This window comes from Sorex fumeus, unplaced genomic scaffold (genome assembly GCF_029834395.1).
Source record: "Sorex fumeus unplaced genomic scaffold, SorFum_2.1 ptg000098l, whole genome shotgun sequence".
NCBI lineage: Eukaryota > Metazoa > Chordata > Mammalia > Eulipotyphla > Soricidae > Sorex > Sorex fumeus.
This window is the reverse complement of record NW_026606155.1, coordinates 85,759,867-85,782,992: the sequence shown is the minus strand read 5'-3', so window position 1 is coordinate 85,782,992 and position 23,126 is coordinate 85,759,867. Positions and strand designations below refer to the sequence as shown.

Sequence of the window (23,126 nt, the reverse complement as noted above, 5' to 3'; positions counted from 1 at the left end):
CCCAGGAGGGCCTCGGGCGAGTGATCGCTAAGGCTTGGAGCACCGGCTTCGGGAGATCCGGACGCAAGGCAGAGGTGCAGGGCATCCAGTTCTTCGGGCGGAGCCTGCCCGAGTGACCCGCTTGCCCGGGAGCAGCCGCAGCTTCTTCGGTGCGGAGGTCTCGGGCTCGGCTCGCCGTCCGGGGAGGGCGTAGGCTAAGTCTGGGTGATGCCTCTTTGCTGAAGCGGGTGGTCCTGGAGCTCCTGGCGGATCCCAGTGGATCCTACCGTAAGATCCGCGTCCTGGAGTATAGGCTGCAAAGGGAGAGCGCCGGAGATTCCCCAGAGGCCGCGGGAGAAGACCGGGTTAGCGCTACTTTGCTTACAAGTTACCCACCGGGAGGTGGGATCATCCTTATTCAACTTGTTTATCGTTTCTAGCGCGGGCTGGGATCGAACAAATCTGCTGTGGAGTTAGTGGGGGGGAAGTGTACTGAAGACTTTACTTGAGACTGAAATGATTGCTTTCCTTTCTTGAGACTTTACAGGTACTGTGGTAGGACATGCATGCATGGTGCAACCCCACTGGTCTATCGTTTTATCGATGATATCTATCGTTTTATCTGTTGTATAGAAATAAAACCTTTCGTTAACCACACATTCACAGTTTATCACATTCATCTGTTGATTAGGATTTGACTTGTTTCTAGTTTCTGGCTGCTGTGAGTGTCACTGTATAATATGCTAGAAGACCAGAAGCATTTGTGTACCTCCTTTTGTTTATTTTATTTTGGGGCCACACCCAGTGATGCTCGGGGGTTACCCCCTGCCCTGCACTCAGGAATTATTTCTGGTGATGCTGAGGGGGACCATATGCGATGTTCTATCTCTCCGGTCCTGTGTACCTTTTTTCCTTTTTTACCTCCATAGCGGCTGGTAAGGGTACTAAGGACCAAACTCAGGGATTCACACATGCAAAGCATGTGCTCTAACTTCTTTAACCTTCTTTTGGCCCCTGTTATATGTTGTATTTTGTAAATATGTTTCCAGTTTTGCTTGGCTTTATACCTAGGAATACAATTACTGAGCCATTGTCATTGATAACTATTTCACTTTTGCCCAAGCAACCACACTGCTTTTCATTATGGTTATGCTATTTTATGTTTTCACATAAAACCATATGAAGGTGTGCTAATTTCCTCACATCATTGCCAACATTGTTATTTTTTTTCCTCCTTTGATTAGAGTCTTCCTATTGAGTATGGAATGTTATCTTATTATGATTCCATTTGCATTTTCCCAATGGTTTATGAAATTGAACATTTTTTCATGTGCTTGCTGTTCATCCACATATTTTCGTTATTAAAATGTTTATTTAAATCCTCTGCCCAGGGTCAGAGAGAGCTCAATGGATTGAGTATATGCTCTATATGTAAAAATCTGGGTTCCACCCCTAAACTCCCTGGTCTCCTGAGCACCGCCAAGAGCAATCCCTGAACTGGCAGTAGCCCCTGAAAGCCATCAAGTGTGGCCCCAAAACAAAATCCTGGTGTTGCCCTCAAAAAACCATAAATAAAATTCTCTGCCTATTATTCATTCAGTCCTACACCCTCTCAAGCAGTGCTCAGGCCAAGGGCCTCTCCCAGCCATATGCTGGTTCAGTGCTTAGACCTGGTGATATGGTATTTCTCAGGCTTAGCTAGGGTCCGTCAAGGCTGCAGCCATTGGTGCTCAGGTGACCATGTAAGACCAGGGGTTGAACTTGGTCTCCACAAGACAGGCAGGCATGTGCTTCAGCCCTTTAACTACTCACTGGCACTGTTTGCCCATCCAGATCACTATCCCTCTGTCCCTGATCTCCCCTTCTCTCTCCCATTCTCCACACCCCCTCTGTCTTTCTCTTGCTGAGTTAGATCCCAGACCTGTCTGCCCATTTTTCAGTTGGGATAGTTGTTATTTTATTATCTAGTTATTTCTTTATATACCCTTGCATAGGTCTTTTATCAGTTATATTATTTTTTGCTTTGTTTTCGAACCACACCTGGTGGTGCTCAAGGCCTACTTTTGGCTCTGTACTCAGGAATTACTCCTGGCGGTATTCAAGCGATCATATGGCACATATGGCATAGCAGGGATCGAACCCAGGTTACCTCATGCAAGGCAAACACCCTTCTCGCTATACTATCTGGCCCCAGATATATGATTTGTAAATATCCCACAGTGCTCCTGCATCTCTGGTTGTAGTGCTTACACACCTGGCTGCTTGCTGAAATCTCGCACTCTATTGCAGCACTGAGGGTCCAGGTAAAAAAGCTGCAGGGACTTTGGTACATGTGGGCAGTCAAGGATTTAACCCATGGCCCAATGCTTGTAAGACAGGCTTTTTTTTTTCTTTTTGGGTTACACTCAGCAATGCTCAGGGGTTGCTCCTGACTTTGTATTCAGGAATTACTCCTGGCAGTGCTTTGCGGACCATATGGTATGCTGGGGATTGAACTTGGGTTGGCCACGTGCAAGACAAATGCCTTACCCGCTGTACTATCGCTCCAGCCCCAAGGCAGGCATTTTTAAGTTCACTTTTGTAGGTCTCACCTGGTCATGCTCAGGAGACTGTGTGGCACTGGAGATGGATCCCACATGCTGGGCACACGCACAAGCCTTATGTGCTGTCTCCCAGGCCCAAGACACTCTTAGACACAAAGCCTTCCCTCAGTCTCCTGGAATTCTTTTTCTTTTTGTTTTCGCTTTTGTGTCACACCAGGTGTAGCCCAAGGGTTTCTCCTGTGCTCACAGATCACTCCTGGTAAGCTCAGGGGACCATATGGAGTGCAACTTGGGTCAGCTGCATACAAAGCAAATGCCCACTGTACCATTATTGCTTTGGCCCCTGGAGTTATTTTTCTTCACTTTATCTTCTGGATTTTTCTTTGTTCATGCATAAAAATAGAAACAAGTCTTCTGTATTGATCTTTTAGAGCCCCTGGTTTTTTTTTTAATAATTTGAATATCCTTAGGCCAGGCATGGTTTTTTCTCCAGTTTGATGAAGAACCACTGCTCCCTGTTATGACACATTTATCTGCCTGTCCCTGATGGCATTTCCTTTAGCTCCCCTCTGATTTTTCCTAGAGTGTTATCATGCACAGATTATAAGCAACCTAAGTTGGCAGTAAATATTGTTGCTAGGTGGATGACATCAGGGAGGGCTAAATAGGAAGGGATGATAATAAGGTATGACTGAGGAAGCTTGAGCGCTGTGAAGAGACGGAAGAGGAGTCTCTAGTAAACAGTAATGAGAACCAAGCGAAGAGTCTCATCATCTCTGTTGCTTTCAGGGGTGAATGAGAGGACACCCCCACAGCAGAGCGGAGCCAGCAAGAGTCCCCCAGGGGAAGCAACCAAAGCGTCAAGATGCTGGCAAGGCCAAAGCCAGGCGAGGCTGAGGAAGACCTGCTGCGCTTCCAGAGGCAGTTCCTGGCGGCCGGCACAGCCCCGGCAGTGCAGTTGGTGCAGAAAGGAAGCCGGTGCCAGGGAGATGCACTTGCTCGGGATGTGGTGGTGCTGGACGGTGAGTGAGCAGGTAGCCTCAGGTCCTCCAGGCCTTCTCTGTTTCTAGACGCCACAGCCCTCTCCTCTATTTGGATAGTTGGCAGCTCAAAGAGCTTAAATATCCTGGCCATGGGGGCCAGAGAGATAGCACAGTGGGTAGGGTGTTTACCTTACACACAGCCAACCTGGGTTCAATCCCTGCCGTGCGATATGGTCTCCCAAGCACTGCTAGAGGTAATTCCTAAGTGCAGAGCCAGGAGTAACCCCTGCACATCTCCAGGTGAGGCCACCCCCCCAAAAAAAAACAAAAACAAAATTCCAGCCCAAGGTGACAAGAGTCTGGGCCGGACCTCGTGGTTGCCTCTCTTTCCCAGGCCTCCCCCATCCCATATCTCTGTCTCCTCTAGATCAGGGATGGAGTTCTCATGGTTGCTTTCCTCTCTCAGATCTCCCTGATGTGCCTCCAGCTTTGGTACCTGCTCCTGCAAAGAGAGCCAGACCCAGTGCCACGGGTTCCCTGCCTGTCTTTGAGGACCCTGAGGAGAGGCTGAACAGGCATGATCAGCACATCACTGCTGTCTTGACGAAGATTATTGTGCGTCGCACCCGGCTGAGTGGGCTGAGTGGGCATCCAGGGCTACAGGGGTGTTGGTGGGGGTGAACAGAGGGCAACTCTGGTGGGACTTGATCCCCCAGCAGTCAGGCTGGGGGCATGGTTCCGTCACCAGGCCCCTTGCAAGAAGCAAGGTGGGCTGATGTCCCCCGGCACAAGGCCGTGGTTGCCGGGGACCGGGGGCCTGGAGTGGGAAGGGGCCAGCCTGGGGATGCCTCCATCCTTACTACCTTGTGCTTTGTGGCTGCAGGAACGAGACACCAGCTCAGTGGCCGTGAATCTGCCTGTACCTAGTAATGTGGCTTTCCCTCCTGTGTTCCATCGCTCACAGGGAAGGCAGGTGAGACTCAGGAAGCAGTCGGTAGGTCTCATAGTGCATCCTCCTCAGACTGGTGGTCCTAGAGAGCAGCACATATGCTTCATCTACTCTTGCTACAGCCAGTCCCACTTTTCGCATGAGGAAATTGTGGATGCCCAAAGAGGCGGATTTTTTTGGGGGGAGTGGGTCACACCCAGCAATGCACAGGGGTTACTCCTGGCTCATGCACTCAGGAATTACTCCTGGCCGTGCTCAGAGTACCATATGGGATGCTGGGAATTGAACCCTGGTCGACCGCGTGCAAGGCAAACGCCCTACCCGCTGTGCTGTCGCTCTAGCCCCAAGGTGGATATTTTGTTCGGTGCCACCCAGCTAATAGATAGAAGAGCCAGAAACCCCTTCCCAGCCTGTCAGACTTGTACTCTGCGTTTCTAGAGGGCAGCTAGTGATTCCTGGAGACTGAGCAAAGTGTTGGATAACATTGGTTTGTCCTTGCTCCTCCAGCAGGGAGCTTATGTTTGAATTGCTCCCACCACAGTGCTCCCGAAGCACATCCAATTCTATCAGGAACTCTTAATCCTATATTGCTTTTCTCTTTCTTTTATGTCACTTGCATGGTTTAGCAATGTCCTTTTTGTATAGATACAGGGAGACAGTTGCTACTATGCTTTTGTAACATGGGAGTTAATTGATTCCCAATAATATTTGCTCCTGGGCATTACTTGACTTAAGCCTCAGTTGCCCTTACTTCCTAACACCCTTCCAAAAGGAGGGTCTCGGCAAGGGAGTTAGATGGGCCCGGGGCAAGCTAAAAGCTACTCTGGCATTGAAAAGGGACAGGCTAAGCGCTATAAGAAGTATATGGTCAAGGAACAAACTCTTGTCATGACTCATAAAGAAGTAACTAGATAAGGACCCTGCTGGGGTTAGAAAAGACGAACCTGGCCTGAGGACTGTAGCCTGGGATATATAGTGAGATGTCCCCAGGAAGAGCCACCCTTTAACCTTAATATATTTCTTACTGTGTCCATGTGAAATGGCTAGAAACATTATTCACTGTATCACTGTCATCCCACTGTTCATCACTTTACTCAAGCGGGCACCAGTAACGTCTCCATTCGTCCCAGCCCTGAGATTTTAGCAGCCTCTCCTCACTCGTCTTTCCGAATGATTGGAGGCTCTTTCAGGATCAGGGGAATGAGACCCATTATTGTTATTGTTTTTGGCATATCAAATATGCTACAGGGAGCTTGCCAGGCACTTCTGTGCGAGTGGGATACTCGTGGTAGCTTGCGGGGCTCTCCAAGAGGAGATTCTAACATTATTAGAAAGTAAATTTAATGTGATTGTTTAAATGGATTACTAGCTAAGGAAAGGAGAAAGCAATATGCCCTTAGATGGAATACTGCCCTTGAGTGGATCTCCTAGTAATCTAGAGTGCTACACCCTCAAGTGAGCTTTTGTCCTAGAAGAACTTTCCCTGAAGGAGGGGCTTTACATCTGTTTATTGTTATGATAATGTTCAACCACCCTTCACAATTTTTGGGGGGTCACACCCTGCGATGCACAGGGGTTACTTCTGGCTCTGCACTCAGTTATTGCTCCTGGCAGTGCTCAGGGGACCATATGGGATGCTGGGGATAGAACCCAGGTCGGCCACATGCAAGGCAAACTCCCTACCTGCTGTACTATTGCTCCAGCCTACGATTTCCATATAACTACGCTGCAGGGGAGAATAAATGGTCACTGTGGCCCTGTTCCTTCTCTTCCTTTCACCCTTCCACCCATCACCATCATCATCCCTGCTGGCCTGGGGAGGTGGTTCTCAGCCACCAAATGCACTCACACTTTGAACTCACAGCAGCCTTTTTTTTTTTTTTTTCTGTGTTGTCTCTGTGCTACACCCAGTGGGGCTCAGGGCTTACTTTTTTTTTTTTTTTTTTTTTTTTTTTTTATTTATTGAATCACTGTGGGAAAGGTTACAAAGCTTTCAGGTTTAGGTCTCAGTCATGCAACTATCAAACACATTTCCCTTTACCAATACTTATTTTTTACCATGAAGAACCCCAATAAAACCCCACCCCCCACCCCTCCCCGTCCCTGTGAGGCAGATGAATTCTAGTTAACACTCTATCTGCTTTGATTAGATTCACTGTTTCAATAAAAGATTCACCACTATTATTTAGAGTTTACCCCCCCCAAATCAGACATGCTGAAAAAGCATTGTGAAGTGATTTGCTTTCTACAGCTGGGTTCAAGAATTAAATGTTGGTTTTGGATTTCTGCTATTTTACCTATTGACCCTGGAAGTATTTCTACTGAAAGTCAGATAGTTAAGAAATTGGTTTCTGTGTTCTGGAGTCGTGGCCGTGCTGGAGAGCCGCTCATGGGGGGCAACTGGTGGCCTCGGTAGGGCATGAAGGGCGGACCGAAATGCCCCCCTTCCCATGAGGTTTTAGTTGCCCCCACACCCCCGGCTCATACCTGCTGTCCACAAGGCTCCCATGCGGCCGCCATCTTTCTTTCCAGAGAGGAGAGGGCGAATGGGGCAACACCCTTTCCCCTCCGGACAGATATGATGGCCTGGATTAACGCATAGTCCTTTCACTTTTCTGCTCCAAGCTGCTGGTTTCTGCATTAAGTCCTTGTGCTTCTGGGGCTGTGGCCGTGCTGGAGAGCTGCTCGTGGGGGGCAACTGGTGGCCTCGGTAGGGTGTGAAGGACGGACCGGAACGCCCCCCTTCCCATGAGGTTTTAGTCGCCCCCACACCCCCGGCTCATACCTGCTGTCCACAAGGCTCCCATGCGGCCGCCATCCTTCTTTCCAGAGAAGAGAGGGCGAATGGGGCAACACCCTTTCCCCTCCGGCAGACTTGATGGCCTGGATTAACGCATAGTCCGTTCACTTCTCAGGGCTTACTTCTGGCTCTGAGCTCAGGGATCATTCCTGCCTTGCTCAGAGACCATACCGAGTGCTATGGATTGAACCCAAGTCTGCAGCATGCAAGGCAAGCGCCCTGCCCACTGTACTGTCTCTCTGGCCACAGTTTTTGTTTTGTTTTGTTTTGTTTTGTTTTAATTCAGTTCCTGGCACTGTACTCAGGGATCACTCCTGACTGAGCTCAAGGGATCCGAAGTGGTGCAGGAATCAGACCTGGGTCAGCTATGTGCAAGGCAAATGACCTACACAGTGTACTATCTCTCTGTCCCCAAAGAAAGACCCTTTATTTCTTTGTTCCAGTGACTTTGCTATAATATGGTTGAGAAGAGAATGGTCACTTGAGTTTTCTGTCCACTCAGGGGATGCCAACAACATCTGGTCAGAGGAGCATCTTTGCTCAGGAAATTGCAGCAAGAAGAGCGTCTGAAGCCAGACCACTTTCCCCAAGAGATGCCAAATCCACCTTACACCCACCACAGGGTGAGCGGGCGCAAACGGGTCTTCTTTTTAGTACAACACACACAATCACAGAGTCGCACATACAACCATAAACACACAGTCACAGTATGTGTATGTTGGCGGGGGGGCTGGGGGGAATCAAGTCATTCAAGTGGGAGTTCATGGGGTAAAAGGCACACCCCATGTTGGGACAGATGAGGGTGATTCCAAAACAGGGGCCACCCAGAGTCACCTTTGGATCTCAGATAGAATGAGTATCTGAGCTCTCTGAAGGGAACACTATCCCATGTCCCCACTCATAGTGTGGTCTGGGTGATGGGATCCGCATCTGGGTCTTGGGTGCAGGGAGAAAGGAAGAGGCTGGAGACTCCCCGCTAAGTCTGAAGTCAGGATGGCACTAGGTTTCCTTACTGCCAACCGCCCACCGCCTTGCCGGAACACAGGCACCATCTCAGGGGACAGCTGTGTAGAAAGGGCCCCCAAGATAGCCCCAGGGTTCCTGGGGCTCCTTGTCTGGGAGTGCTCGGGGCCTCCAGGGCCAGTGGGAGTAGAGAGGGGAGAGCTGAGGCCAGAAAATGACCTGATACCTCTTCCAGGTGCTGTGACCTGCGAAGAAGCTCCTCCAGGAGAGCAGGGCTGCCCACATCCGGGAGGCAGCCCCATCTTCCAAGGACCCCACCTGGTTACAGGCACGGGGCTCCGGGGCCAGGAGGCCAAGCAGGAGGCCCAGACCATCCACGAGGAGAATGTAGCACGGCTCCAAGCCATGGCACCCGAGGAGATCCTGCAGGAACAGAGGCGCTTACTGGCACAGCTTGGTATGGGCGCAGCATGGCATGGGCACCAGGTTTGCCCACAGAGCCACAGACATGGGGGCTCACTGTGCCTACCCACACAGGCCTGGGTCTCTGATACATGCTTTCATTCTGTCCTCATACTGTTTCTGTTGTGTGCCAACCTCACTGACTTAAGGACAAAAACTGAGGAATTCTCCCCTGCTTATAGAGCTGGCCAGGGTTGCAGGTGACATGCAAACCCAGATCGGCTCAATTCCCAGGCCCTGATGTGAGTGTGTCGTGCTCCCCCCATCCCGTCCCTCCTATTACACCTCTGGATTCCCCATTCTCTGATCCTGACCGATCCCAACCTCCTTTCTGCTCACCTAAACAGTGGCACCAAGTCCGTCTTGCTTCAGACTGTGCATCTAGCACAGAGAAAGTACACAGCAGCTATTCAGTTCATAGAGAAGATTTGTGTGTAAATACAGTCACCAGAAAGTAGGAGGAGTAGCACCCAGAATACCTTCTCTTTGACCCCTGCCAGCATTTGTGCGTTTGTCCCACCACCCCTCATGCCTCTGATCTCACACACAGGCCAACTGGGGGCTGCCGGGAGGAGGGGAACAGCCCCAGGGGGCTCAGGCCAGGCCGGTGCAATCCAGCAGGTCTTAGGCCCACTTTCCCCTCTACCCACTCTAGATCCAGGCCTGGTCGCCTTCCTGAAGTCTCGTAGCTGCAGCAAGGAGCAAGCAGGAGAGAGGGCCCGGGAGGAGCAGAGGCTGGAAGGAGCCTCGACCACAGCCACTGTGGAAGATTCTGTCGTGCCAGCCTCTGCCTCAGAGCCCAGGAGGGAAGAGGAACTGCAGCCGAGCACCCCAGGTTCGGCAAAGGGGATCATCTCAGGGGAGCAGAAGGAGAGGGAAGGGGTCCCTACTAGAGTACATGCGCCGAATGGGGGTCCCGAGTTTCATCCCTCCCAGTAAGTACCTCATGATCCTTGGCACTGCTGGGTGTGATGCAGGACGTGGGAAAAGGGAAGCAGAAGCATCTCTCTCGTGGGCCTTGCCAGCTGGGACAGGGGCCATCTCTCCTGACCGTCTGTATTCACAGGACTCAGTCTTGTGGCTGCTGGCTCTGACATCTGAGCGCACCACCCCGCAATCCCTCCCACCCCCCCGCCGGCCCCCACAACCCTCCAGGAGCTGATCCAACTTCAGCTCCTTCCATCCCGCAGTTCCTTCTGCCTCTGCCCTCAGCATTGCGGGGAGGAGGGGAGAGGAAGGCTCTGTCTGGATCTTAGGAACATGCCAGCCCCCAGCAGGCCGGCCCGTGGGCAAAGAGATTTCCCAGGACCCGGATTATTGGATTAGTGCTTTGCCAAAGATGAAATGGAATTCCGAGCCCCATGACCCTCCTGCCCCTGTGGGTTTGCAGCAGTCGTGCTGTGGGGGAAAAGGGGGAGAGGTGTCGGGGTGTCCCCACCCACCCACTCTACCCACTCCTTTAGAGTCGGTGCTGGAGGACAGGTTTTCCCCACTGTATGGGGTTCCCTCTTCCTCCTCTCGCTTTTTCTTCCTTCTTCTTCCCAACAAATCCTTGGGGTCAGCAAGAGCTGGAGCCCGTGGCTATGTTCTGCCCTCTCAGACATTCACCCACTTCTCAGGAGCCGCCACCCAGGCCAGAGCTGGAGGCAGCGGCTGCCAGGCCCTTAGGGGCAGGAGGCTGGAGCCGCTGTGGGCGGGTGACGGAGTCTCCCCACGATGGGTCAGTGCGTCCCGAGGAAATAACTGTTGCGTCCCCGCAGCTCCTGCACTGCCCGTGGCCCCCCAAAAGGAGTGGCTGCACATGGACACAGTGGAGCTGGACAAGCTGCACTGGACCCAGGACCTGCCCCCACTCCGGCGGAAGCGGACCCAGGAGGTGAGCCCATGCTAGGGGTGTGGGACGGGGCAGGTACACAGGCCCTTCTCTGTCCGTCTCCTGGGGCTCTCCTTCCCTCACTCTGCTGGTGCCCACAGAGGCCAAGGTGCTGGATGTTGCCCACCATGCTCCTCTCACTCTCTCTCCCTCCAGCGCATGCAGGCCCGGTTCAACCTCCAGGGAGAGCTGCTGGCCCCCGATGCTGACCTGCCCACCCACCTGGGCCTGCACCACCATGGGGAGGAGGCAGAGGTGAGTCCAGGCGGCTCTTGGTACTACTTCACCGGCATGTCCTGGGCACCCTCCCTGGCATTGCCAGCACTTAGATGGCCTTCTAGTCCAGCACCAGGATCTGCCCTTCTCTGTCGGTCCTTTCCCATGGTGTCTCCTAGATGAGAGACCCCCCCCCCCCCGCGCCTTCCTGTCTTCTGCCCTCTGCGCCCCGCCATTCTCACCTCCAACCTGCTGAGTGCACCCTGCTAGACCAGCCCAGCCCTCACACATCCCTCTCCTGGCATTGGATAGGGCCTGGGCCCCTTGGTCCTGCACTACCAGTTCCTGCTGAGCTCGCATCTCAGTGCCCCAGGTTTCACCCACCCCCCCGTCTCTTTCTGAGGCTCCCGGGATATCTTTCCTTGTGCTCGAGGCCCGGCCACCAGCTCTTGCACCTGAGACTGCTTCGCTTCCCCAGACCACCCCCAGGTTGTTTGTAGACAACACACCGGCTGCCGTGGCACTTGTGTGCAGGTCTTGTCTGCACCTGTCCGAGGGCTGGGGGTGAACAGGTGCCTTGTACTCTCAGCTGCAGGCACAGGGTTTGCTTGGTGTGTCTGTTGGGGGGCGTGGCCCCGTGTCTGGGAGCCTCTGACATCTTGGCCCCGCACAGAGAGCGGGGTACTCCCTGCAGGAGCTCTTCCACCTGACACGCAGCCAGGTGCCCCAGCAGAGAGCCCTGGCGCTGCATGTGCTGGCCCAGGTCATCAGCAGGGTGAGTGGGTCTGGCGGGCTTTGCACGTCCCTGCCCCGACATGCGTACCAGGGATCCTGTGGGAACTGGGAGTTCCTGGGGTGCTGGCGCGGGGGAGGGAGAGTGAAGGACTTAAGCTGAACCCATGACTTTAGCGTCTTCAGCAAAGGTTTCCCCCTCTTGTCCCCAAGGCCCAGGCCGGCGAGTTTGGGGACCGCCTGGTGGGCAGTGTCTTGCGCCTCCTTTTGGATGCTGGCTTCCTTTTCCTGCTGCGCTTCTCCCTGGATGACCGGGTGGACGGGGTCATCGCCGCTGCTGTTCGTGCTCTCCGGGCTCTGCTGGTGTTTCCTGGAGACGAGGTACAAAGAAGGGGCCCTGGCTCCCATGGGGCCTGCCCTTGGGGCTGTGGGGTAGCTGGGTAAGCAAAGGGTAGATGCCCAGCCTGGGCCAGAGAGAAAGTATGATGGGTTGGGTGCTTGCCTTGCACATGGCTGACCCTGGTTCAGTCCCGAGCTTCCCATAAGTTCCCCTGAGTCTGCCAGGAATGATCCCTGAGCAGAGAGCAGGAGTAAGTCCAGAACACCACCAGGTGCTCTGGTCCAAAACCAGACAAAAAGAGGTCCACCCTTGGGCTGGAGCGATAGCACAGCGGGTAGGGCATTTGCCTTGCACGCAGCCAACATGGCTGACACAGATTCAATTCCCAGCATCCCATATGGTCCCCCGAGCACCGCCAGGAGCAATTCCTGAGTGCGTGAGCCAGGAGTAACCCCTGAGCATCGCCGGATGTGACCCAAAAAGAAAAAAAAAAAGCGGTCCACCCTTCGGACCATGCCCAGCACACTCTACCATGCCAGGCTTGGAGGGGGCATCTCTGCTCCTCTCCTAGGTGCATTTCCGAGCCTTGTCCCCAATCTCCTCCCCAACCCCCAACCCCCACCTCACTCCTCTCCCTGGCAGGAGCTCCTGGACAGTGCCTTCTCCTGGTACCACGGAGCACTAGTGTTCCCGCTGATCCCCAGCCAAGAGGACCAGGATGCTGAGGATGAGGATGAAGAGCCGCCAGTGGAAAAGACAAAGAAGGCCCCGGAGGAGAGTTCCCGGCCTCCGTCTGACCTGGCCCGGCACGACGTCATCAAGGTAGAGGGACGTGCCAGGGTGGCTGCAGGTGCAGCCACCGGCCAGGCAGCGCTGGGCAGGAGGGGTCATCGGGGGTGTTTGTCATCCATCCCCAGGGGCTGCTGGCCACCAACCTGCTGCCCCGGCTGCGCTACGTGCTGGAGGTGACCTGTCCAGCGCCCTCTGTGGTCCTCGACATCCTGGCCGTGCTCATTCGCCTGGCACGGCATTCTCTGGAGTCAGCCACGAGGGTGAGAAGGCCGGGCCGGGGAGTGGGAGAGCACTGGGGCCTGGCCTGGCCCCTCAGCCCCTCACCTCCTCTCTTTCTGCCCCCCACCCCCGCCCCACAGATCCTGGAGTGCCCTCGGTTGATGGGGACCGTGGTGCGAGAGTTTCTACCCACTAGCTGGGCACCCAGGGAGGCCGGGCCTGCCCCCAGCCTCCACCGGGTGCCCTGTTCGTCCGCCATGAAGCTGCTCCGTGTCCTGGCCTCGGCTGGCAGGAACATCGCTGTGCGACTGGTAAGCAGGGACCCAGGGCCGAGCCAGGGACACGAGTCACGGGAGGTTGGATGGGGCTCCTCTGTGTCTCCCGGCCCCTTCTCACTGTCTGCACCTCCTGCTTGGGAAGGCCCAGCTGGAGCCGGGTCCCAGAGGCCTGATCTGGGCTGTGGGAAAACCCCTGGCTGTGTCCTACACCATAGGCAGACTCCTCTGGAGCACCCCTGCCACAGCAGGGAGCCACAGCAGAAGGTGGGTGGGCACGGGTGGTGCTCACTCCGCCCTGGTGCACCAGAGGGATAGGAAGGGGCACAGGTGCCCTGCCCACCCACTGGCCCCGATCCCGACTCTCTGCCCACCACTAGCTGAGCAGTTTTGATCTCCGGAGCCGTCTGTGCCGCTTCCTGGCCGAAGCACCCCCGGAACTGGCCCTGCCCCAGGAAGAGGCGGAGACCCTGAGCACCGAGGCCCTCCGGCTGTGGGCAGTGGCCGCCTCCTACGGTCAGGCCGGAGACCTGTACAGGTGAGGGGGCCCTCGGAGGAAAGCAGCTTGGTTCTGCTTTTCTGACCGAAGCTGAGAACTCAGCCTTGGCAAGGTTTCCAACGTGGGGTCGGAGAGGTAGTGCGGGGGTTAAGGCACCTGCCTTGTATGTGGCTGACTGGGTTCAACCCCCGGCACCCCGTATGGACTCCCAAGCCCCACCAGGAGTGAGCCAGAAGTAAGCCCTCAGACAAAAGCTTTCCAGCTTGTGGAAGTTGGGGATAGGGGGTGGGAACGGGCAGGTGTGAGAATTCACATGAGGGGAGATGAGGTTCTTGGCTGGTAACATTCTGTGTGGGCCTGGGAGTACCTGGGGGGAATCAGCGCCCTTTTGAGGGGAAGCCATGAAATCCCCCTGACCACTGGCCCCCACCTTCCACCCTTGGGTGTTCCCTGGAAGTGGCCTGCCTGGTCTCTCCTCCTGTTTCCCGGGCCCTATCTGTGCTTCTCCATCTGCTACACGGAGCGTCCGCCGTGTCCTCCCCAGGGAGCTCTACCCCATCCTGGTGCAGGTGCTACAGGCTGTGCCGCGCCAGCTGACCACCCAGCCTCTGCGGCCCCTCGCCATGCAGCATATTGCCTCGCTGCTCACCGCCCTCACCCAGCTGACCCTGGCCACCAGTGCCTCCGAACCCAGCAGGTAGGTGCTCACTTGGACCCACCTGGAGGCATGTGCAATCCGGAGCTCGGCCAGGCAGGGTTGCTCCTCTCTCCCTCCTCATGGGGACTCCTTCCGGCACCCCTGCAGGGATGACACCACCGAGGTCAGCCCATCGGCCGCCCCTTCCTCGCTGCTCTGGACGCAGGTGTGCGGGCTCCAGCCTCTGGTGGAGCCATGTCTCAGACAGGCCTTGGAGTCGCTGTCCAGACCTGACGCATGGTGCGCACTGGGCCCGGTGCCCACCGCCTGCCTGCTCTTCCTGGACGCCTATTACCAGGCCTGGAGCCAGCAGGTGAGTATGGCACCTGCCTGCCCTCACCAGCTCACCTCATCTCCCGAGCTCCCTCCTTTCCTGCCCCCTCTCCACCCCATATCCAGCTGCACTTCCAGGAACCCCTTGCAGCAGCCCCACCTCTTTGGGGACCCCAAGTCCCCTTGGCTGGGGGGCTTCTCTCCCTCCAGGCAGCTCAAGAGGCAGGAGCCTTCCCTCACAGAACCTCTAGGCTGGAGGACCTGGGCAGGTCCTGGGCACCAGAACAGGGAGAAGGCGTGTCCGGACCACCAGCCCACCCAGCTCCTTGCCCTGCAGCCCAGCATGTGCCCCGGTGATTGGCTTCAGGACATAGAGCGCCTTTCGGACGAGCTGCTGCTGCCCCTGCTGTGCCAGGCCCCTCTGGGTGACCTGTGCCAGGCTCTTCGGTACGCTGGGACACTATTTGCAGTCGTGGGGTGCCCAGCTCCGACTCCCTGCTTCATCTCTGCAGAAGCCCACTGGGAGGGAAGCTGGGATCCCTGGCAGGCAGTGGCAGTGGGGCGCTGGGCCCCTCAGCCCAGCCAGGCCCAGCTCAGCTTGGGCCAGAGACCCCTCAGCCTTTCCCCTCTGCTTCCAGGCGCTGCTCCCCTCTCTGCAACCCACAGTCCTGTGCGCCAGGCCCCGAGATGCTCCTGAGCCTCCCCTCCCTGGGCTGTGCCGGAGGCTGCCCACCCCTCAGCCTGCCAGGCTCCGCCTCGCCATTCCCGTTCCTCACGGCCCTCCTGGCCCTCTGCGGCACCCTGACCCGCATCCACAAGGGGCTGTGTGTCCAGGTGAGCCTGCGGCTGAAGGCAGGGACCAGAGCGAGGCAGAAGGTACCCCAGGGGAAGGACCTCATCTGCCGGCTCTGCTTCCCTGGGTTTGGGGAGTCCTGTGGGTCCAGTGGCCTCCTCTGGAGTGGAACATGGTCATCTTTTCCAGCTGGCTTCCCTACTATCCACCCCTGGACTCCAGGACTACTTCCAGCAGTGTGTGGCTCCCATGCCTGCCCCCCAGCTCACCCCCTTCTCGGCGTGGGCACTGCGCCACGAGTACCACCTGCAGTACTTGGTGCTCAACCTGGCCCAGCGTGTGGTAGGTGGTAGGCCTGTTTTATCTACACATCCCCTATCCCCATACCTTCATGCAGCCCCGTGCTCCCCGATTGTCAACTGCCCCCCATTCTCCCCACCATGCTTTTCTGCAGCCTGTGCTGCCCCACCAGGCAGGACCCGCCGCTCTGCCCGTCCTCCAAGGGGGCATCCATGCCTTTGTTCGCATGTGCACCTTTGCTTGCCCCCTCATCCTCGGGCCCCTCTGCCTGGCCCCTCTCACCTCCTCAGCTTAGTTCCTGCTTGCTGTTGTCCCCAGGCCACATTCCAGACGGTGCCTGCGCCCAGTGCCGCCCTCCTCCACAGCCTGGCCGTCGCCCTGCTGAGCCGCCTGCTGCCCGGGAATGAGCACCTCGCCCACGAGCTGCTGCGGACCTGCGTGTTCCGGCCCGAGTTCCTCCCGTGAGCCTGGGGCCAGCGTCCCTGGAGCACAGCGCTGAGGGCAGCTGTGCTGGGGTGCCAGGGAATAGGAATTGCCCTTCGCTGACCTGTCCCTGTACCCATTTCCTCCCAGTATGCGGGGACCAAGGCTAATCATGGAGGGAATTGCTCAAACATGGGTTTGGCCACGTGACTAAGAAGAGGGACTTCGGGCTAGAGAGAACTCTGCAGGCTGAGCACATGCCTTGCGTGTAGGAAGCCTCGCTTGAATTCCTGGCACCGTGTTACCCGCCCCAGAGCACTGCTAGGAGCTACCCCCAAGCACTGAGCTGGGGAAGCCCCTGAGTACTGTGGGGTGTGGCTGCAAATCTCTTCCCCCTAAGAAAAAGAGACATAATGAGCTTTCAGGTGTGATGGCTAACAATTGTGGAGCTCCCTGCACAGCTTGTCCTTCACCTGAGAGCAGACCACACCCAGGCGGCCAGCCCAAGTGTCTGTCCTCTTAAAGAGGACACACACGTCTTGAAGGCTATGGGGGCTTAGGGAGGAGCAAGATGGGAGGCCCTGGGAAGGCCTGCAGAGTTGACTCTGCAGAGCTCTTCAGGGTGCTGTGGTTCCAGCCCTCATTTTTGTCTTTTGGGTTCCGTTACAGGGAGAGAGCATCGGGCGGTCCGGAGGCAGCTGACTTCTCCGACCAACTCTCCTTGGGGAGCGGCCAGGAACTGGGGGGTGGGCGTGGGGCCCTGCTCACCCAGGCCTGCCAGGACCTCCCCAGCATCCGCAGCTGCTACCTCACCCACTGCTCCCTGGCCAGAGCCAGCCTGCTGGCCTCCCAGGCCCTCCACCGCGGGCAGCTGCAGCATGTGCCTAGCCTGCTGCTCCCAGTGCCCAAGGAGCCACTGCTGCCCACCGACTGGCCTTTCCTGCCCCTGCTTCACCTCTACCACCAGGCCTCAGACCCCCGCCTGGGGGTCCCTCCTTCCGACACTGTGGGCACTGCCCAGCGGGCCCTGCAGTGGGTGCTTGTCCTGGAGAGCTGGCGCCCTCGCAGCCTCTGGGCCGTGCCTCCTGCTGCCCGCCTGGCACGGCTCATGTGTGTGTTCCTGGTGGACAGTGAGCTGTTCCGGGAGGCCCCCATACAGCGCCTGGTGGCAGCCCTCGTGACTCAGCTCTGCCGGCCAGAAGTCCTGCCAAATCTCCACCTAGACTGCCCCCTCGCCGGCCTGGCATCTTTTCCTGACCTCTATGCCAGCCTGCTGGATCACTTTGAGGCCGTGTCGTTTGGGGATCACCTCTTCGGGACACTGGTCCTCCTTCCCCTGCAGCGTCGGTTCAGCGTTACCTTGCGCCTCGCCCTCTTTGGCGAGCACGTGGGAGCCTTGAGAGCCCTAGGCCTGCCTCTGTCACAGGTACTGCTGCCCATGGTCTACGTGGACCCTCTTAGCTGAGCTGGCAGGGGCAGCACAGGGTTGCCTTGTTTGGCTTTGGGTTCCCTCAGGTTCCTTCTTTCCTTTGGGGACTTTAAGGAGATGAAAAGAACCCAGGAAATAGGTTGAGCACAGTTCCAGGCATACAGTTGGTGTTGGTCATAGATGGGGGTTTGGGCCACACTCAGTGGTGCTCAGGACGTATTCCTGACTCTGTGCTCTGGACTGATCCCTGACAGTGCTTGGAGGACCATATGCAGTGCCAGGAAAGTACCTTACCCTGTACGGTCTCTCTGGCACTTCATTTGTCTCTTTTAGTACACATTTAGCTTATAAAGTGGAATCCCTGCATAATATTTTCTTCTCTTGGGGCTGGAGCTATAGCACAGCAAGTAGGGCGCTTCCCTTGTTTAATTCCCAGCATCCCATATGGTCCCCTGAGCATCGCCAGGGGTAATTCCTGAGTGCAGAGCCAGGAGTAACCCCTGTGCATCGCCGGGTGTGACCCAAAAAGCAAAAACAAATTTAAAAAATAAATAAAAATATTCTCTTCACTGGCTGGAGCTATAGCACAGTGGGTAGGGCATTCGCCTTACAAGTGGCCAACATGGCCGACCCGAGTTCGATTCCTCCGCCCCTCTCGGAGAGCCCGGCAAGCTACCGAGAGTATTCGATATGCCAAACACAGTAACAACAAAGTTACTGGGCCCGCTCGAGCAAATCGACGATCAACGGGAGGGCCTTTACCTTTACCTTACCTTTATTCTCTTCACTTAATATTACATTTCCCATATGATTGGTCATTCTAGGAAATAAGCAGTTCTAGTTTATTTTTGTTATAGATATTGATTATTATTATCATATAAAGTCCGTGCTAGAGCCAAAGAAGGGCTCAGTGGGCTAAGCTCACATTTTGCATGCAGGAGACCTATGTTGCAGGTGGCAAACCTTGGTTCCCTGAACACCACCAATAGCAACCCCCAAACCCAGAGCTGGAAGTAGCTCCTGGGCACTGCTAAGTGTGACCCCAAAGAAAAACCAAAAAATAATTATTCGTTATGCAAGTTACCAGAACCCCTTGGGGGGCATGAATGCTGTTTTTAATTATTATTATTGCTATTTAAAGTGACTATGATAAATATCATTATGTAAAAAGTTTGTCTCTTTCATAGTCATTTCTGCATGGAATTAACAGTAATTTCTAGAAAGAGAGCATAAACTTTCCTTTTGGCTTTTTGGCTATATTTTGGCCTTGGTGCTTGGTGGTGGCTGGGGTCATGCCTTTGGTGCTTGGGGGATCATGCAGTGCTGGGGCTCCTGCATCCAAGGCCTGCTCCAGCCCTCCGAGCCATCTCCCCAGCCCAGAACAGGAACTGTTGAGAGATTTGGAAATATTGAGCAACTGAACACTGGGATTTTAGAGTTTTCATTTTACAAAGACTAAGAAGCAGGAGAGCCTAAGAAGACTAAGTCTGGGAAGCGCATTTGGAAGCCCTGCTTTGCCGCTCTCCTTTGCCCTGAGGCTCAGGACAGAGGGCTGAATGTCCAGGCAGAGGCTGGCCTCCCTTGCGCACCCTCATCATGTGTCCCTTCCCCATCCCAGTTGCCTGTGCCCCTGGAGAACTACACCAGCCCCCCTGAGGACAGCCTGGCCCTCCTGCAGCTCTACTTCCGAGCCCTGGTAACAGGCGCGCTCCGGCCGTGCTGGTGCCCCATACTCTACACAGTGGCCGTGGCTCATGTCAACAGCTTCATCTTCTCTCAGGACCCCAAGAGTTCGGTAAGTCAGATCCCACAGACCGTGGCTGGAGGGGAGCCTGAGACAGAGCAAGGCCAGCAGCGGGTGCCAACTGTGGCCCTGCACTCCCTCCCTGTTCTGTTCCTAGGGTGAGGTGAAGGCCGTCCGCAGGAGCATGCTGCAGAAAACGTGGCTGCTGGCTGATGAGGTAGGGTGAGCCCTAGGCCGATGCTGGCTGATGGGGAGGGTGGGAAAATCGAGGACCTTAGGGGCCTCGCACGTGGCCCATTCAGGCTTGGTCCCTTACACCGAATATGGTTCCCCGAACACTGCCAGGAATGATCAAGTCCTCCACTCCCTCAACACCCGTGTCTTAGGGGTCAAGCAAATCTCAGCAGGTCTCCTCTTGCTACTTCATGGCGTCCTTCTCTCTTTGCAGGCACCCCGGCAGCACCTCCTGCTCTACAAGCTCCCTAATTCCACCTGCCCCGATGGCTTTGAGCTCTACTCGCAGCTGCCCCCTGTGCGGCAGCAGTACCTTCAGAGCCTCACCTCAGAGATGGGCCAGAGCGGGGAGGGACAGGCCCCCGGGGGCTGCTCGGGGTGAAGCTATGGCGCCAGTGCCCAGGATGCTCCCACAGACACCTGTCTAGGTGGGGCCGTGTGTCCCAAGGCGACAAAATGCCCCAGAACAGAGGCTGGCGTCAGGCTGAGCTCTGGACAACCCCGCCTCCACGTAGACCCTGAGAGCTGGGGCTCAGGTCTGGAGCCTCTGGGGTTTGTGCTGAGAGTGAAGGTGACACACATTCACCTCTTCTTGGGGGAAGGGATGGACTCAGTTCCCCTCTCTTCCCCCTCATGGCCCCAGGCAGAGTATTTAAATATTGTAGCTGGACGTTGGCATTAAAATGATTTTTTTTATCTCCTGGGAATGTCTTAGATTGGCTTGGAAGGAGAGGTCTGTTAGCTGGTGGAGAAGCAGGAGCACTGTGGGAGGAGTACAGGGAATCAGGGTAACTGGGACCACAAAAACATGGGGCTTGGTTCCGAGGGGTGCCAAGAGGGTGGCGCTCCAAAACAGCCACAGCCACTAGGAGTCTCTGTCCTTCAGGAGGTAGGCGGTGCCTCCTGGGCCCTCTGGCCCGGAGAAGCGGGGACTTGGGTCCAAGCTGCTGAACAGAACTGGCAGCCTGTTTGCCACAGTGCCTAGCTCCTGGCTCCTCCCAGGCCCCTCATGTGTCTGAGGGAACACAGTGAGCTCTCTGAGTCCTGATGGCAGGTCTTCCCTTTCCCAAGAAAGGGCCCCTCATGGGCTCATCTCTTCCCCCAGACCCACCCCTAATTGGGGCGGGCACAGACATTTAGTCCATGGCCCTGTCTTGTAACACCCCTTATATTGAAAACTTCATTGGTGGTACAGAGGGCTGGGAGGTCATCAGACCAGTCTATCAATTCAGCTTAGTCTGTTTGGAGAGTTTCTGAATTGTTCTTTTTTTGGTCGGGGGGTGGAGGTGGGGGGCTCACACCTGGCTGTGCTCAGAGATCACTCCTGGCAAGGCTTGGTGGACCATCATATGTGAACACAGGGATTAAACTCGGATTAGGCCTATGCAAGGCAAACACTACTTGTTATACTCTGTCCAGCCCTAGACTGTTCTTTTTTCTAACACTGAAGCTTTTCAGCGTGTAGTTTGCAGTGTGCAGCTCCTGATTGTGTTTATAGGCCTTTAAGGTGACTTTCAGCAGAGAGAGCCCTGCTCCCCCAATAAATAAAGCTGCACAAAATTGTATAATTACTCTTATTCAGCAACGGTTATATCTGCAAACAAAAATAGTTCTCAACTTTACTTATGACAAACACCACCTGTTTCTGATTTCAGTAGACCTGGGTGAAACCTAAGAATTGGTGTGGGAGGTGGTGGTGGGGGTTAGGCTACATCCGGCAATGCTTATGGGCTGCTCCGTCTGTGCTCAGGGCTTACTCCTGGCTGTGTTCGGGGATCACTTCTGGCAGTGCTTTGAGGACCAATCTGTTACCAGGAATAAAAACCAAGACCAGCTTTACCTCCTGTACTATCTCTCCAGTCCTGAGAATTAGTATTTCTTTCTATTATATCAATAGTATGTGATTTGTAGTGCCAGAGCCATAGGGCAGCAGGGAGGGAATTTGCCTTGTACACAGCCGACCCGGTTGTATCCCCAGCATCCCATATGGTACCCTGACTACCGCCAGAAGTAATTCCTGAGTGCAGAGCCAGGAGTAAGCCCTGAGCATTGCCAGGTGTGACCCAAAAAGCCAAATAATAATAATAATATGTGATTTGTTATGAGCGATATCACTGGAGCGATAGCACAGCGGGTAGGGCATCCTCCTTACAAGCGGCCAACATGGCCGACCCGAGTTCGATTCCTCCGCCCCTCTCGGAGAGCCCGGCAAGCTACCGAGAGTATTCGATATGCCAGACACAGTAACAACAAAGTCTCCAATGGAGACGTTACTGGGCCCGCTCGAGCAAATCGACGATCAACGGGAGGGCCTTTACCTTACCTTTACCTTGTTATGAATAGACTTGGAGAACCAGAGATAAATACAATTCATGTTCCCTGTCTAGAGAAGACAGACTTTGTAAAGAAGAAAGTGGAGATTGTATTAGTGAATACAAAATGTATAGTAATATAAGTGGCTTGTTTTGTTTCATAATTAGAGTTGAAAATATAGGGGGAGCGAAGTGATAGTACAGCAGGTAGGGCATTACCTTGCACATGGCTGACTCAGGTTCTGTCCCTAGCGTCCTATATGGTTCCCTGAGCACCACCAGGAGTGATTCCTGAATGCAGAGCTAGGACTAACCCTTGAGTATCACCAGTGTGACCCAAAAAGCCAAAAAAAAAAAAAAATATATATATATATATATATATATATATTGGGGGAAAGGACGAATTAGTATTCTAACAAGTTCCCAGTTGCCGCGCCACTATTGCCCAGGACCAACTGTACTTAGAGCCAGGGTTTCCAGGGACCTTGCAAAGTCTGTTCTCTGACCTGCCCGTCTGCCGGAAACTGTACCTATACCCAGCACTGCACTCAAGCCTATGTCGCTGCCAGGACTACCTCCCCCACCTTTTAAAAAAACTTAAATGGCAGGCCTTAAGCTTCACAATTATTATTTTGAGCAAAAGAATGAGAACCCAAGAAAGCTATAGAAACTGAGCACTGGGTGGCCCTCATAGTTGTAGGGTAGCTTGTAGCTGACAGCAATTTTCTGGGCCGAGAGAGGTAGCTGAAAGGGCTGAAGCACAGCTGGATGTGGCCCCCGAACCTCCCCCCCAAATGTTCTGACATCTGGTCCAGACTTCCCCAGTGATAATGAGAGACTGTGCAGACTCAAGGCAGCAAACTGTGGGATGAGGAGGTGAGTGTTTGGGGGGTGCTGGGATAGAGGCTGCAGCCAGTACCATGCACTGAAAGGCAGAGCAATAATACAGCAGGTTAGAAAAGGTCTTGCACACAGCCAATCTGGGTTTGATCCTCAGCACCACATATGTCCCCTGAGCGCTGTCAGGATTGATCCCTGAGCACAGCCAGGTGTAAGCCCTGAGTGGCCCCAAGCCCAAAAGGACTGAGTCAAGATGACCTATTGGGGGTGGGTTAGAAGAGCCTTCCCGCTTTTCCACATCCTCACTATGCCACAATAATCAAGGTCTCCATGAGCAATGAGGGGCACAGTCCCTTGTTCCTGGGGTGCTCCTGAGACCTAAACTGACTGGCAGGGGATTCACTTGTGCATTTTCTCACAGTAGACCAGATGGCCAGGGGTTGGTGCAGGGCTGCA

General features: G+C 54.9%; 1 protein-coding gene across 2 annotated transcripts; it reads left to right on the top strand.

The window, feature by feature from the left end:
• RPAP1 (RNA polymerase II associated protein 1) lies at nt 1–20,315 on the top strand. Of its 2 annotated transcripts, XM_056133407.1 has the most exons (25): nt 1–344; nt 3,312–3,544; nt 3,972–4,120; nt 4,389–4,478; nt 7,757–7,877; nt 8,453–8,674; nt 9,335–9,514; nt 10,440–10,555; nt 10,709–10,807; nt 11,442–11,543; nt 11,714–11,881; nt 12,483–12,662; nt 12,758–12,892; nt 12,992–13,162; nt 13,507–13,664; nt 14,170–14,322; nt 14,431–14,635; nt 14,933–15,042; nt 15,234–15,429; nt 15,578–15,730; nt 16,007–16,149; nt 16,781–17,537; nt 19,159–19,335; nt 19,442–19,501; nt 19,733–20,315. In XM_056133407.1, the coding sequence occupies exons 2-25, from the start codon at nt 3,388–3,390 to the stop codon at nt 19,898–19,900; spliced, it is 4,170 nt and encodes a 1,389-aa protein (XP_055989382.1). In that variant the 5' UTR covers nt 1–344; nt 3,312–3,387; the 3' UTR covers nt 19,901–20,315. The 2 variants fall into 2 exon arrangements, with proteins under 2 accessions (XP_055989382.1, XP_055989383.1); XM_056133408.1 differs by lacking the exons at nt 1–344; nt 3,972–4,120; nt 4,389–4,478 and having other exon boundaries at nt 3,443–3,544.
• The last annotated feature ends 2,811 nt before the right edge of the window (nt 20,316–23,126 follow it).

Excerpts from the sequence above, each read along its gene's own strand:
- RPAP1 (XM_056133407.1), top strand. The coding sequence starts at position 3,388 with ATGCTGGCAAGGCCAAAGCCAGGCGAGGCTGAGGAAGACCTGCTGCGC. Across the intron at positions 3,545-3,971 it reads GGATGTGGTGGTGCTGGACG|ATCTCCCTGATGTGCCTCCA; the intron begins GTGAGTGAGCAG and ends TTCCTCTCTCAG. Across the intron at positions 15,043-15,233 it reads GACCTGTGCCAGGCTCTTCG|GCGCTGCTCCCCTCTCTGCA; the intron begins GTACGCTGGGAC and ends CTCTGCTTCCAG.